This window comes from Sebastes umbrosus, chromosome 21 (genome assembly GCF_015220745.1).
Source record: "Sebastes umbrosus isolate fSebUmb1 chromosome 21, fSebUmb1.pri, whole genome shotgun sequence".
NCBI classification, from domain to species: domain Eukaryota; kingdom Metazoa; phylum Chordata; class Actinopteri; order Perciformes; family Sebastidae; genus Sebastes; species Sebastes umbrosus.
This window is the reverse complement of record NC_051289.1, coordinates 23367678-23384619: the sequence shown is the minus strand read 5'-3', so window position 1 is coordinate 23384619 and position 16942 is coordinate 23367678. Positions and strand designations below refer to the sequence as shown.

Here is a 16942-nt window from a genome sequence, read left to right as displayed (position 1 = left end):
TGAGGTCAGAGGTCAAGGGTCCCCTTTCAAAATGACTATGCCAGTTTTTCCTCACCAAACTTTTGCGGACGTTTGGAGCGTTATTTAACCTCCGTCACGACAAGCTAGTATGACATGGTTGGTACCGATGGATTCTTTACATGTTGTAGTTTCATATGATGCCAGTATCTTCACTCTAACTTTAAAACTGAGCCCGCTATAAGATGAAAATCTCAAGTTGCGTTAATCGTTAAAGAAATTATTGGTGTTAAAACGAATTTGTGTTAACACGTTATTATTGCATTAACTTTAACAGCTCTACTTAAAATCTGCAGACTGAAACCCAAGGGCTTCTAATAGATACTAGATTATAGTCTTACAATCAAATCAATCATACAAACAACATATCGTTGAAAAACTGCACCGTATTACTCGTATCACAGGGGGCCATTCTCTGGTTTTAACTGCATCCTTTCCTCCTGCAGGTCGTGAAATGGAATCCAGGTGGTATGCAGGGCAGCTATGATAACAGTGGTTGGTATGGTAATAGCAGCCTGCGCACCACAGGCTAGCTGGTAGTAGTTAGTTCCTGGCTCCCAGTGATGTTACGTAATGCTTCCTAAACTTCAGACTGATGAGCATGCTGCGGACACCCCCGGCTTTTTTCTGCACTTCAGTGCCAACTCAGAATACTCTGCACTATCACCTCCTGCCCTCGCATAAGTTACAGAACTGTGTGTTCGTGACTTAGGAAGATACAGAGTGCTACTGGAGTTGAAAGACGATGTGTGCTTATGGCACAGGAAACAGAACTAGCTCCATTAGCATATCCCCCCCCCAACCCCTAGAAACACAGTGGAAATATCATTTTACCTTTTTGAATAATAAAAAAAAAAAATCTAAGCGTTTGAAGTGTTTGTGGACGCATTATTCTGCTTTGGTTCAAGTAGGAAAAATCTGGTAAATTTGAATATAAATATATATATGTTTATCCTTATAGAAACAGGATCAATATATATGGTCTACCTATCCTGACATGAGTGCTTGTTTTCAACTCAGAAGCTGCTCAACATAATCAGGTCACAGCAAATTAATGGCACAAAAATGACCAAACATAGCGTATTTCTTCACTTCACAATTGTCCAAAACCAACTAAAAAATAGGATATATCGATGCATGTTATCTTAACATCAACAGATGCACTTATGCAGACTTTACACTAGTTTTTACGCTGCCTGATGGCATTTTGCCTATAAATCCGATGTCTCCTCTTGTGCAGACAGAGTAGTAACTGAACAACTATCAACTTGTGGAGGGAGAGAGATGAAAACAAATGCTCTGTGCAGAGCAAGTACCAACGGCTGCTGATTCTGAGGACAAACAGATGAGAAAGGATGGACTGTCTGAAACATGACGCATCATTGATTATTGACTAAAACAGCAAGTGGTAATATGCCCTCACATGTCAAGTTGTATGTTTAAGGATTTTTCGTCCGGACCGAAGAGGGCCAGCCCGGCCGAGTGTTGGAATTTCCTCATCAGCCGCTGCTCTTTCAAAATGAAAAAACGGGGAACAGTCCTTTATGCAAATCAACCTGTCTAGCGCGACGAGTCCGACTCACAAAACTTGGACCAGGCTGTCAAACTAAGCGATCTAGTTCTAAAATGAAACGGGATTCAGCGGTGGCATAGTCTATTTCTTGCTTAAAAAATTTCAGAAGTAGATTTTTGTGGATCGTTTAGACGGAATAACAGAAAGTTTACGAGCAGGCCGCAGGATGTTGTTTCCTGTTTGAAACGGCAAGCAGAAAACCAGGGAACCAATCAGGTGCATTCCACGATAGTGTATGTCACTGCTTGAACGGCCAGTTGAGTGGAGCAGCGCGTCCCTTAGTGTCCTCGACAGACCTGGTGGACATGTAGCGCTGGATTTAACATTATAGACACGACCACTGACTATTTGTGTAACAATTTAGCCACGAATTCACAGACTGACCGTACACGGTCCAGCTACATACTAGGTTTTGCGTGACTGTCTTGTTTCTGTTCAGTTTTGCAGTTACAGTATGACCGAGTCAACAGCAACTGAGCTGTTTGCAGGTTTAAATATCCTCCCTGCTGTAATATCATTTCCTCCAAAGTTTAAATTTGAATAGAAAACTCTCCCTACATCTGTAAGTTGTTAGTTGTAAACATTAATACGTAACCAGGGCGGCCCACCTACTGGAAATATGTCCCCGAGCACATTCACGGCTCCTCTCGAGACTCCCGTTCTCTGAACAATGAAGCTCTCAAATTCTTTTCATTCTTACTAATCATACTACAATAACATTTACACAACCACAGCTGAAGCCTTCTGCACTGTATAGTAATTATGTGGGAAAACTGTAAACTTCTGTTCACACAGTGATGTGTAATTACATGAGCTTAGCAGTCTTGTATAAAGTTGTAGTAAATTGTAATTACAGGAAGCAGGGGTTAATAAAGTGCCATAAAAGGTACTAATGTGGCCAAACGTTGTTGAGGTATTGTATTTTTTTTTAAGTCCATAAAAGTAGGTAGGTTTATCATGCTTTTCTACACTAGTACAGTTGGAGGTATTGTGCATCTATAAGCAGCTAGGTGAACAGAAACACACGGCGGGTTCACAGATAAAATAGCAGGAGGAAGCAGAGAAGTTGTCATTGGGAGGAGACACATTGTCAGTCTCTCAAAGAGTCTCATCTTCTAAGTGAAGCGGCTTTGCTTCAACACTTTATAGGTTAAGGGGTTTTTACACTCTTGTGAACTTCTCCTGAGCGACGGACATAGTGTTTAGATGTTACACTGCAAGGATATAGTTTTAAAAGCTTTTTTTTGTTTGTGAAGGACAAAGTTGATGGCACCTCGGTGAGGATTACATAAACTACCGAGGGGGTATTTTTTATGAAAGAGAAACATCCATCCAGGCGTGGGCGGTGGTGTTATAGTCGCTAGGTGCTTGAGAACGTGGGCTTAATGCAGCTAGTAGGAAAGCTGAATTGAACAACTCCTTATCACTGAACAGCTGTTAACGATATGAAACAACTATACTATCTTGATTTTCAAATGATTGTAAAACAACAACTAGTATGTGCAACTAGCCGTGCCAAAAGTAAAAGACATGGACTGTGACCCCGGTTAGAGGGAACACACACAAACCCTGCAACTGCTCTTTATTCAACTTCTGGGATGAAAACCAGGTGGAAACTAGAACTATCCCCTCCACATCTCACATGAACCTGCTTGTATTAGCAGCTGCCATGATTATACACTAAATTGTGTTCCTGACACTGTTCCACATTCCATTCCTGAGAGGAAAAACCTTTCATCTTCTTATTTATCTAGATTATTCTGCAAAGTCACTGCATCAACCAGTGCTTGTTATCTGTTTTACTGTAAATCATTTAGACGTGGTTCTTCCTGTTTGGCTTTGGATTCAGACTAATGAAGGAGGAGGCAGACACCGCAGAGGGAATTAATGTGACGGGTCAGGACCTAATGCTCAAAATGAACTTAGCGCAGATATGCAAAAGTAATAATTTACAATCCTTTATTTATCCAGTGAAACCTGACAGAAGACACATGCTGGTTTCCATCACTTCCCCCAAATCGCACACCCTTTAACCCGACGCACATCCTGGACTGAACCGATACAACGACAGTCTTCCACAGCTGACTGACAAGTAGCCGTATCATTGCTAGAGGTTTAAAGGGGACATATCATGATCATTTTCAGGTTGATGCTTGTATTTGGGGTTTCTACTAGAACATGTTTACATGCTTTAATGTTCAAAAAACACATTATTTTTCTCATACTGTCTGTCTAGATATACCTGTATTCACCCTCTGTCTGAAGCGCTCCGTGTTAGTGTCTGTTTGCTCTGATTGGCTTGCAAGAAATGTGGACCGTCCCAACTTTAAAATCAGTTTTTTCTGCAAGATCATTAGTTAATCATTCAAAATGACCCTTAACATATATTGAACATCAAAAGTGACTTCTTTATTTTTGTTCATAAATTTATAATTTATATATAATATATATTTTTTAGATTTTAAAAAGTCCTTTTTTTGGTTTGTTATGTATAATTTGCATGTTTTATTTGAGTTTAATGTTAACAATGCAGCTAAGTTAAATTGAAATTATTTTGTATGTGTAAAAAGTAGCATTTGATCAAAAAACAGGATTCTGCATATGGGCCCCCAAAAACCTGCCCTGCTGCTGGTGCGTCTTAAAGTTGGAGGAGCTGCTGGACAAGATGCACGGGGAGAGGAGCAGCATGTTGCCACAGACAAAATGTGATGGACAGATCTCATTGCAGCCTTATCACTCATAGTGAATAAAGAGGAGTAAATAGGTTAACATGATTTGGGCTGTAGCGGAGTTTTGACTCCTCTTAGTAAACGTAAAGTTATTGTTAGCTCACTCACAATGCAGACGTCAGCTGTCGACTGTAACCGTTAACATCAAACAGTCTAGCCAACTAGCAATGTTAATACTAATAAGGTTACCTCATTGACTTGGATTGAATTCCTTATTGCCACTGTGGCTGTCATGAGGTCAGAGGCCGGCGGTATGTGTGTATAACGGTGCGTTACAAAAAAACACATTAATTTTCATCACCGTTCACTCTAACAGGTATTTTGCTTTTAACTCTCGTCCCCAATTTGTCCCAAAAGTAAAAACTTTCATCCTCCCCTATCCTATTATTTTTGGCCCCGGGACGACGGGATGTCCTTATGTTCAAGTCCTGGTAGGCAGTCCAGATACCCAAATGTATGTGCACAAGCACTGAAAAAGTGAGTTTTTCGTGATATGTCCCCTTTAAATGATAGATTTTACTGTTCCACCTGGTCTGATTCGAACCAGCAAACAACTTTTATTCACAAGCCACTTTCACTAAGCTCAATACTACCACCACCTAGCTGATAAAAAGGAGAAGGAGTATTAACAGCAACACTAATAAAACAGTCTGTAATACAGCAGCAACAAATAAAAAACGTGGATATTTGTACATTACCATTTTAACAGAGATCTAAAAGCATGGTGCTGTAATATTTACAGTCTGTTTTTATGATCATTTCAGGCCCGTAAAGCTGATGTGGTACAACAACGGTTCATAACAACATGACAGCTTCAGACAAGCAGCCTACCTGTAATAGAAGGCAGAAGAGGCGTCTGTCTTCACACAATAAAACATGAACCAACAAGAACCGCATGCATGCGCACATACACAGAACCCACATCCATTAGATATTGGCTAGGGGATGTCAGGAAGAAAAAAAAAAGTAGGTCAATTTATGTGTCTTGTGTGTGATGGGATTTGTGCCTCCAAAACAACCATTTATCTTGGGGCCTACACGTTAACACACTAACACGTGGGCTATCATTCACTAGGAAACCTGCTGAGGAGAGGACTGAGCAGAGGGGAAATATCACAGAGGGAGAGATAACAATGCACATTTATAAAAATTCTACAAGAGAGAGTAGAATATAAAAGAAACGGGGTCTTTAATTGATTTTTGTTTACATTAGCCATTTTAATAACCGCTACCCGATGCTAAAATGACCTTTTCATTACCCCTACATTAATAGTAAAGTAAGCCAGGATTAAATTAATTTTACAAGCCAACTGGCTCGCTATTCCGTGTTCGAACAAAGTCACATCTAGAGCGCTGGTACTGAAGAAAAGAAATAAATTAGTAAAGGGAAATAAAAGAGTAGAGAGAGAGAGAGAGAGAGAGGGAATCTGAGGTTGGTTAAATTCCACCGGGTGAGAAAAGGACAAGAAGAGAAAGAGCCTGAATTATAATGATTTTACAAGCCAACCAGCTACTTTTGTGCTTTGTGTATGCACTGTAGGTGTATAGCTGTAGCCTTGGCAAGGCGCCTCCCATGAGGAGGGAAGGCTGCATAATACCAGAGGCCAGGGGTGAGACTTTCACAGCTCCGCACAATACATATTCAATACGTACTGGGCCCTGGCTGCACTGTTGCAAGAGCTTAATTAAAAAGTAACAGTTCCAATACATTGGAGTCTGGCTGACCCACATCCCCCTGCTGGCTCGGTATGCCTGTTAACGCTCTGTGTGTGTGTGTGTGTGTGTGCGTGTGTGTAGTGGGATGTTGGGGGTTCTTGAAAAGGAAAATGAGAAACAGTAAAAATCACTCAGAAAAAGGATACACACTTGGTGCGTTTAAGCAGCTGTTAGCATTTGAGTGAAAGAGGATGTGTGTGTGTGTGTGACTTTGAGGACATGAATTATTCACCATAACCCTAGGCAGTGGTATATAGCACACTTCTGCCTTGTGTGCACACGTCATGCACGTGTAGGTGTGCGAGTGTGTGTGTGTGTGTGTGTGTGTGTGTGTGTGTGTGTGTGGGATGCGTATGTGCATGTGTAAGTGGTGTGTGAGGAAGTGGAGAGCCGTACGCTGTGGACCTAATTCACTATGACAAACCTCTGACATCACATGAACAACAGGCATGCTGAGCAAATCTACTCATTCATAATAAATGAGAGAGAGAGAGAGAAATAGAGAGAGAGAGAGAGAGAGAGAGAGAGAGAGAGAGAGAGAGAGAGAGAGAGAAAGAGAGAGAGACTAGAGAGTCTCCGGGGAGAAAGAAATAAAAATACAAAAAAAATAAATAAATAAAGTGAGCATCTCTATTCGTGGCAGGCAGCATTTTTACCTTGAAAAAGAAAAAGAAAAAAAAATCAAGTCCGTGGTTTTCTGTTTCAGCATGCCACAACCAGCCATCATATACAAGAATAACAATCTTTATAAAGTAAAGAGCAAAAAAAATAAGAGTTCATAGCGATCCACGTTTCGAGAATTATCCGTCCCCTGTCATTCTGACGAGAACGAGGACACGATTAGATGTCTTCTTGTCTTTACATTCCCCGTACCTGTACGCTGCAATCATACAGGAAATGCCATGAGTAATTTTAGAGTGAGTGATTATACCTTTAGGGATGAGCGGCTATAGCGTTCTGTTCTAAGAAGGCAGCCTTTAAGTGACAGCAAATAAAAAAAGAAAGAGCTGTGCTACAGTGCTGAAATCTCATTCTTTCTTTTTCTCTCTTGGTCCGTAAGGGTTCCTCAGCTTAACCGGCCGTGTCCCTAAAGAGACTTATCTCTCTGAAAAGGTTCATATTTTATTATGAGGGTGCTCCAGTCTGTAGACCAGAGAGGGGGGGGGGAGGTAGGAGAGGTGGAGGTGGAGGTTTTTACTCACAGTCTGACTGCTGCTGGGTCATCCATTATTTAACACACACACACACACACACACACACACACACACACACACACACACACACACGGTGCATATACACCTTACACAACTTCATATTTACCCAAAAGTCACCAATATTTCAGGATTCTAAATGCAGCCCTGATACAAAATGTCATTACTTTCCCTCCGCAAACTCAGGATGTGATATGAAAATGTTATTTCCTGGTTCGTTAAGGCAAACAGTCCGGTTTACGCTACTAAAGGAAAGCCGTCACACTGTGTAATAAATGTGGGCAATAACTTGCAATAACTGAAAATGCACTCAAATATATTCCAATAAAATCACCAGTTTGTATTATTTTCCACCAATTTCTGCAGAAAATTAAATCAAGAGACCTGATTTCTTTTTTCTGGATCAGTCCGGGAAACTCATCACTCAGTGATATTACCAGAAATGACCAGGAGGAACCCTCGCATACATACAAACACACATACACACACACACAGGGTAACCTAACCTAACCCTTCCTGCAAATACAAACAACATCCTGCTTTCTTCCACACGGGGCCTGTCTGAAGTCCATCAAGTTATAAATAATGCAGCCGACTCCATCGCAGAGTTAAAAACAAACCCGCCTGCTCACCATTCATTCTGATCGGGCAGCTCGTGGATCCAGGGCACCGGGTTCTCTCCCACGAAGCCCATGTCCTCGTGGGAACTGGAGGACGATTGGTCGGAGAGGTGGGCAGGAAGCAGGGGCGGCCGGTCGTCTTCGATCATCACTATGTCGTCCTGCGGCATGTTCACAGTCGGAGACAGCTGGTAGTTACCTGAGAGAGAGAAAGAGACAGATTAGACAGTTTATTCACAATTATATAACACAACATGACATCAATATTCAAGGTGTTTTTAAATAAGTGGTGTCTGATAACAACTGTGACGAAATCCGACTGAGAAAATGTGTGTACACGCTGCGGCAAAGTATGCTCACGCACTCCTCCACTGACATGTTTGTGTAAACACAACAATCATATCTTACTTTAGTAATTACCGAGATAATATTGTATACAGAGATAACTGGGGCCGAGATAATTGCACTATGAGATTTTCATATCAGGACATGCCTTGAAGGACACCGACATTTCTCTAAAAGGGAAAATTATGCTGCTTATGAGGTTCAATTTTTGCAATGCTGCATGCATACAAAGATGCTGTATGACAAGACAATATCAGCTCGGCTCATAACCCTGGTGAATAAATTAGGGCTGTAGGGTGATAATAACGTGTTTACGCTAATTTGTTTTAACGCCACTAATTTATTTAACGCATTAATAAAACTTGCGATTTTTAAGTTGTAGTGGGCTCAGTTTTAAAGCATATTTTTATGCTAAATGCAGTACCTGTGAGGGTTTCTGGACAATATTTGTTTTCCAATAATAAATATATACATACATTTGCATACAGCAAGCATATTTGTCCACTCCCATGTTAAGAGTATTAAATACTTGACAAATCTCTCTTCAAGGTGCATTTTGAACAGATAAAAATGTGCGATTAATCACGATTAATTATTTTAATCCATCCATTTATCACAGGAGAAGACAAAATGATAAATTGAGATATATCTATGATCCGGAATCCATCCTCTTAATGTCACAGACAAAAGTTGTAGAACCTGAATAGTTTTGTCCGTTCTCTTTCACTCTTCTCCAAGGACAAATATGAGCAGAGGAAGAGCGTCCCTGATCTGTATTCTGTCCTGCCTGACCCTCCCTGCTGAGGACTTCTTTGAACCGCTCCTTTGCCGCTCCTCAGGAGTCGGAGTCGATGGGGAACTGGGCTGTTGTGGCTGGCACTCAGCACCAAGGGCAGGAGGAACGGTTGTACGATGGCATGAGAAGTGGCATTACAATGCAGATGGATCAGAGCGTGACTTATGTAGGGACACATGAAACATAAGTGAAGACGAGACCAGACTTTAACCACACACCTGCTTGCTATTATAGACTTCGGTTTACAGAAATGCTGGACTTCCTGTGGCCTTTGCTTTTGTTTCCATTATCCGAGAGCCGTTTTTGCAAATTTAATAGCTTAGGAACAATTGTGTGTAATCACTAACAGCAGACAACAATATTTACCCTGGCAGGATCCCAACATGAGTCTGAGAGGCATTTAATTTCACTGGGGCCCGACGAATGATAAATGCACACTGTGGAAATGAATCTGAGCACCTATCAACGCGCCAATGAGGTGTTTAGTTATTTGCAGAGAAGAAAAAAATTATAAGAAAAACAAAGATACAAAAACAGCTGTACGGGGGAAGAAACCAAAGTGCCCCCTCTCCCCCTAAAAAAACAACTGAAGTCAAACAACAAAGAGAAAGTCAAGCAGAACTAGTGTATATTCTAGGTTATTTTTCATATATGTCTGAAGTCTCATCAGTGGCATGTGATAAAAGAGATTTATTATACCTTATGTGAATACATGCTCCGTACAAAATGCAGTGGATACATTTAATAGTATCACCAAGTTGCTAGTTTAAAAATTATTACTCTTTTTATCTTACAAGTCTGGTGATTGATATTTTATTCTAATGAAACACACCTTTAATTCAGGATAGGTCAAGTTGCTTTATACCATGACTACTTTCCCAAAGCCCGCCCCTGTATATATGCATCTGTTAATTGATTCTTTTGGAAGCCTCATCCCTTTGTCTATGGACGGCTCATCTAAACCAGTTAAGATGGCTGCCAACACTGTACAGGTGAAATGAAGGCCATTTCTCACTTGGGCAGCTTGACAGAGAACCCTGGGTAATTGAATTCAGCCTGTACTGTAAATCAGCAGGACTGGAGCAATGACAGTGATAAACTCCAGGAGAGTCGCTTAGACTAAGCTAGGCCTATCACTTTCATAGCAGTCCCACCGAGTGGTAAGGAGTTCAATTAGAAGTTGGGTATCAATATTCATCATTTATCTTCAGTCATTATTTGTGACTTGCTTTTGTTGTATTGAAAAAATACAAAAACAATAGTTGACCTCCAATTCATCCAATGTAATGTAAATTGTCTAGTTATTGGGACAATTTCTCAAAGGATGATGTTGAAATCTGCATATGGGAAAGAATGTATTTACTTTTGCAGCCTATATGGTCATTACTATGTGGGTAGGTTTCAAAGACTGTATATAAGAAGTGGACGTAGTAAATGTGCCGTCACCAATTGGTTTATGGACTGCCGATTTGAAGCCTTGAGTTTGGCATTTTGGCTGCCACCATCTTGGTTTTGTGCAACCAGAAGTGACACAAGAGGTTGGAGCTAAGTACAACCTAACGCTGAATAAGACATTTTTTAGGCGACCAAAATGTTACAATTAACTTTCATGAACTGGAATCACACTGTGAAAGGGTTAAAGTTAAAAGACGAAAACACGGACAACTCCCAGACCGGACAATGCCGTGGTAGCGACTTATAGCAAAATATAGCAACGCCTAAAGCATCCCCTGCTTTATGGTCTATTTGACTCTAAATGGGATCATCATTTACTAAATGAGCATCATGCTGTATTGAAGAAGACTTGAAACTAGCGATTGAGACCATAAACTCATGTTTACAATGTTTACTGAGGTAATAAATCAAGAGAGAAGTAGGATCATTTTCTCACAGACTTCTATACAATCAGAGGAGTCGCCCCCTGCTGGCTGTTAGAAAGAATGCATGTTTACTTCCGCATTGGCTTCGATTTTCAGACCCAGAGGTTGCCCACTGTTATGTTTATATACAGTAAGTATCAATAATGTGGACATGGTTGACAGAATCTATGATCTATATATATTCTCTGTTCTATATTGTTTTGTATGCCTTATCCTCTATGTAATAGTTTAGGTTTATCTTCAGAGTCCTTGCACAACTCCTCTAAGTCACTTCTCAAAAACTCTTCCATCCGTCCTTTGTCGTCAGTGTCTCCGCTTTACAGTCACTTTGGCAAAAGAGCGGCAGTGTCAATAAGAGATGCCCCGCGGTTGTGTGTCCACAGGGGCCGTTCTTACACCAGCCGCTGAGTGGAGTTACCTCTCGGTTGCATCAGCGACACTGAGAATCTCACTACTACAGTAGCCACCTGGAAGTGGTAAAAAAAGCGTCGGTGTGTGTTTCCACTACACGACACATGTGAGGATTCCTTTGCATTCCCAATATGCACTCTCAAAGACAATACATAACTCATAATCACCTTACATTCCCTCATGTCAGCACACCACTTATGCTAACAGAGGACACACTTTTAATTAGAAACTCGGCAAGCTTCCCTCTCCGAGCTTAATGAAATATTTCCAGTCAGGACCTCTCGACACAAGTAGCCAGCTCTGCAGATGAAGAGTTGTTAAAGTCATTCCACTCCCCTCTAAAGGACACGCGCGCTCACACAATGAATGGCCAGTGGACAGGTATAGTTGGGGCCACGCTGATGATTTGAAAGGTGAAAATAATTAGAGAAAACTGCAGCACTTGCTTTTCTGCGGCTGTCAGCATAATAAGCATAAAGGGAAATCAGCCGCTAACCACCGATACTTCAATGAAGCACACAATACTGGAGCAGATTTGAAAAGAAAATAACTCTTATGAGCAGTATGTTTATGTGTTACATGGTTCATTAAAGTAGACTGACAAAGATAACAAGCAAAAGGCAGAGCAAGGGGGAAAATCTGGAAGAGAGAGAGAAGACTGTTCAGCACCTTCAGTGGTGTTTTGGCGCGGTGAGGTGCATATGGAGCTGCTCGCTCGCTGTTTTAACACCGTTGTCTTTTACCAGCTCCTCACAGTTGGTGACGAGCGGGGGGGAAAAAGGGCAGGTGACAGTACCAGCAGAGATAGCACGCTTCCTCTTGCCAGCCAGATCGACAGACGGGTGTATATGTGTGTGTGTGTGTGTGTGTTTGAGCTCGAACTAGCTGATGACTGAGGCAGTTGAAAGTCAAGGTTGTTCATAATGGAGAGATGATTCTGAATGCAAACAAGTGCTGATGAAACAGTCTTATTTTATGTGCTTGTCTCTGTTGTTTACATCATTTTGCTCAGGGAAGGTCATCTGAGCTTATTGTTGAAGCTTTACTTCTCAGTTCCCCTCTGCCTAATGGCACCACAGCAAAAAAATAAACCACAAGCATCTAAAAACCTGTGAGAAGCGTGAATGGAATTATTGTTTTTCCACCAAATCCCAGAACCGCAATCTCGGGCCACAATCAGAACGCTGTTATTCAGGCTGCGGTGACCTCTGCGATCCTTAAAACATTAGAATGTTTCACGCTGGTATCACGATGCCATCACAAATGAATCAGATCTTAGAGACGTGTACGTGAGGTCACGTCGGGATAAATATTCCAACAATTATGATTAATGGTTCACAGAAGCTGGCTCTTTCACAAAAGGGGGCTATTTTGGTATTTGTTAAGGAGCTTCTGATTCATGCTTGCCATCCATGCAGCTAAAGGAAAGAGCTCTCTGGCAACACGATTGTGCCACCGTGGCCTTTGTCACGCTGTAATTAAAGATAGCTCCTCGTGAGTCATGCCGACAGAGGCAGACGCACACTACCCACCGCCTCGGCGCCCACCGTTACAGTCACCATCCATTCCGCTAAAAACACACACGTTGTTGGGTGGGGCTTACGATGAGGTAGTGATATAGTAATGTGAAGGGATCACAGTGTGATTACAGTGGCTGTTCATTTTAATGTCAGTTCATCGTAACGTTGGATCACAGAAAAAATATTTTCACACTGAAACACAGGAAAATGTGTTTCAGTTTATGCTTGAATGAACTGCGCTGTACGCTTGTAGACAGCCACATTATAGTCATGCCATCCTATCTGTCCACCCACTGCATGGATAAAAGATGCTAAATAGGCAAAGGAAATCTTCCAGTGAACGCAGCCTGTCCTTATGTCCCACACTTGACGAGTTTGCATCCTCTATAATAGTATATAGTGAAAAGTGGCGTTTCCACAACTGTACTGCAGCCCTCTGGCCAGCCGCGCTCCGCATGTGGAAGCTATTCCATGATATGGAAGCAGAGATGTTCTTCCTCCCTCTGGCAGAGAGTGAAGACAGAGACAGATGAGCTCTGTGGCTCGAGAGGCCACCTGGCTGCATCCATCCAAACGGATCAGAGCTTCACTCTCCTCTTTCTCTGCCCTCTGACCAAGCGTTGCCCGTTGAAACATTGAGCTGTAAGGTGAGAGGTCACACTAATAGCCCCACTCCATCTTCTTCTTTCTCCCGCTCGCTTTCCTCCATCTCTGTCCATCACACCCTCTTACACTGGCTTTCTCTCTCCTCCTCCCTCCTTCAGTGACACTTTGGCCTATTGATCCGACTGGAGGAGAGATCATTAGTTGATCCGCGCTGCCACGGACATCGGGCCAATTCATGGATTGCAGCCGCTAATCATCCTAAGTACAGGTTGGTAGCAAACCAAAGCCTTATGCTCGCCAGGGGACATTGGTGTCATTTTCTGAGGGGCGCTATTCTCTGAGATTAAAGTGGCAAATTTACGAGAAAAATCTCGTAAATTTGCGAGAAAAAAACTTGGATGTTCTCTGAGATTAAAGTGGCAAATTTACGAGAAAAAAAACACAAATTTGCAAAAAGAAAACGTGGATATTCTCGGAGATCAAATTGGCAAATATACAAGAAACAACTCACAAATTTGCGAGAGAAAAAGTGTATATCCTCTGATATTTAAGTGGCAAAATTCCGAGAAAAAACACAAATTTGCACAAAAAAACCCTGGATATTCTCTGAGATTAAACTGGTAAATTTAGGAGAAAAGTCTCATGAATTTGTGAGAAAAAAACGTGGATAATGTCTGAAATTTAAGTGGCAAATTTAGGAGACATAACTCACAAATTTGCAAAAGAAAAATTGATATTCTCTGAGATTTAAGCTGCAAATTTATGAGAAAAAATGTGATATTCTCTGAGATTAAAGTGGCACATTTACGAGAAAAAACTCACAAATTTACAATTAAAAAACTCTGAAAAATATTGGAGTGCAGAACCGTGGTAACGCCAGCCTCTGTCTGGATTTCGTTGCTCCTAAAGTAAAGAGGTTAGGTGTGAAAGCATCTTAACAGCATTCCACCATGTTCCATGAGGGATTCCCTCATCAATGCTGTTGATGACAGTGTCTTACTTCCTTGCAGAGAAACGCAATGTCAGGATCGAAATAAGGACACAAAACACGGAGACCTCCAGAGACATGTGGAGTTAATCAGTGATTCCCATGGACCCAGGAACAGAGCACTCAGCGACCAGTCACAAGCAGTTTTCAGTGAGTCCTGGGCTGGGAGGTGTTGTCACGAACGTCCCTATGACCACATAATGTGACTATTGGCACTGTATACTTTGGAAACGAATTTGGTGACAGCATAATGCAAAAATATTTCCGCACAATGTATGGAAGTCGATAATGCAGCCAAGATGCTGTCGCTACTGGCATAGGTGATCTTCCGTAGAGCGTCAAACTAAACTAACCACTTCTCCGGCATATATTACCATGATGGGGCTAAAAGGTTTTCCTATTACAGAGGTCAACCCATCAACAGTGTCGAAGGAAGAGCCGCCCTCCACATCCAAGCCTGTTATTCAGCCTTTAAATGCCATTTCAGGGAATATCAGTTCTGACCACCTCAACCTTTTCACACGAGCACACATTAGCTGTAAGCCTGGGAGGAACACGCGATGCATACACACTCAAGACAAAGATGTACTGTGTTACGTGATAAGTTTGATTTCTGGAACTTGAGGCTCAACGCAAATATCAATAAAGTCATCCACTAATGCAAAGAGTGAAAACAATACTTGAGCAGAGACGAAAAAAGGAGAAGAAACACAGTTGGAAAATTAGAAACTTGAAATACCTGATGCTTTGTGTTGTAATCATTGTTCACAGCAGACAAATTCCTCTTGTTTGTTCTATCTGCTTTGTGTTTCTTTCCGACACAAACATGAATCAATCATAAAGTCAATGTTACATCAACCAGTTTTTAAATGAAGCATTGCTGCCCTGCACACCCACACAGCTGTTGTCACTTTACTGATTACATTTCTCATGTAGAGGTCATGCGGAGCTATGCTACAAATACCTGAGGTCACCAAACTTCATGGACCAATAGGAATGATAGGAGAAAGTTTTCTCAACCAAGTAGGTGCAACACAACTAATAGAGAGATACCAATCAAGACCAGTCTGTACACACCCACACAGTCCTTGGAAGAGGTCTAATTTGCCATGTCAACGCACCTGTGTAGGTGGACCACGTGTCCCTAATTAGAAATCATGCTCATGTTCAAGGTACTGATGGAGTGATATTATTTATATTTTAATGGTTCTACAATTTGTATCATTTTTTATATCTTATTTTCAGTGTCTCTCACTTGGAATAGATGTATTCTTTATTAACTGTCTTGATGAAATAAGATTAATCATTAATGTCCATATTAATCACATTAATTGCACATTTTTTATCTGTTCAAAATTTGTCAAGTATTTAATACTCTTATCAACATGGGAGTGGGCAAATATGCTGCTTCATGCAAATGTATGTATATATTAATTATTGGAAATCAATTAACAACACAAAACAATGACAAATATTGACCAGAAACCCTCACAGGTACTGCATTTAGCATAAAAATATGCTCAAATCATAACATGGCAAACTGCAGCCCAATAGGCAACAACAGCTGTCAGTGTGTCAGTGTGCTGACTTGACTATGACTTGCCCCAAACTGCATGTGATTATCATAAAGTGGGCATGTCTGTAAAGGGGAGACTCGTGGGTACCCATAGAACCCATTTTCATTCACATATCTTGAGGTCAGAGGTCAAGGGACCCCTTTGAAAATGGCAATGCCAGTTTTTCCTCGACAAAATTTAGTGTGAGTTTGGAGCGTTACTTATCCTCCTTTGCGAAAAGCTAGTATGACATGGTTTGGTACCAATGGATTCATTAGGTCTTCTAGTTTCATATGATGCCATCTTCATTCAAGCTTTTAAACTGAGCCCCCTACAACTTAAAAATCTCAATTGCGTTAATGAGGTAAAGGAATTAGTGGCGTTAAAACAAATTTGCGTTAACGTGTTATTATCACGTTAACATTGACAGCCCGACTTAAAATATAATTTTTCGACAATATCTTCAAAATTGCTGCATTTTATATTATTTTAAAGATTACAAGTGCTTCAAACCTCTTTTCACAGAATAATGTTAAAAATGTATACATGGCAAATACACCTCTTCTGAATAAGTAAAGTAAAGCACAAGGAAAGGGGAAAGTATCAGGGTAACACCGATTTATGTCACTTTCTCACTGAGGCATGCTAATAGCGCTCTCAAGCAGTCTGGACACCAAATTAAGGGAGGTCACTTTGCCTCATCTCCTGCACTGATGGCTGAGCAGCATACAGAGAGGCTGAGCCTGCAGACTGTGAAATACTGGAGGTGAAGGGACGGCAGGGTCAAGTCCTGGGAAGACGGTCCCACTTAAACACCATTAGGGAAGACTGTAGTGTCTGGGGACAGCCAGAGGTTGGTGTGCTCCTGCTACTCTGTGTGTGTTTGCTCTTGTACTTTCATCCTTTTAATGAATAAACGTCCTCATAATGATGCCCACATTTTGCTGTTATACAAACCTCTTTCACTAACTTA

At 41.2% G+C, this 16942-nt stretch overlaps 1 protein-coding gene across 3 annotated transcripts in view; it reads right to left on the bottom strand.

Moving 5' to 3' along the window:
• LOC119480529 (partitioning defective 3 homolog) overlaps positions 1-16942 on the bottom strand; it is a 431832-nt gene that overhangs the window by 154806 nt on the left and 260084 nt on the right. For all 3 annotated transcript variants that reach the window (XM_037756853.1, XM_037756854.1, XM_037756855.1), the window contains one exon: positions 7880-8066. In XM_037756853.1, coding sequence (XP_037612781.1) covers positions 7880-8066 — 187 coding nt within the window. The remainder of the gene's footprint in view (positions 1-7879; positions 8067-16942) is intronic.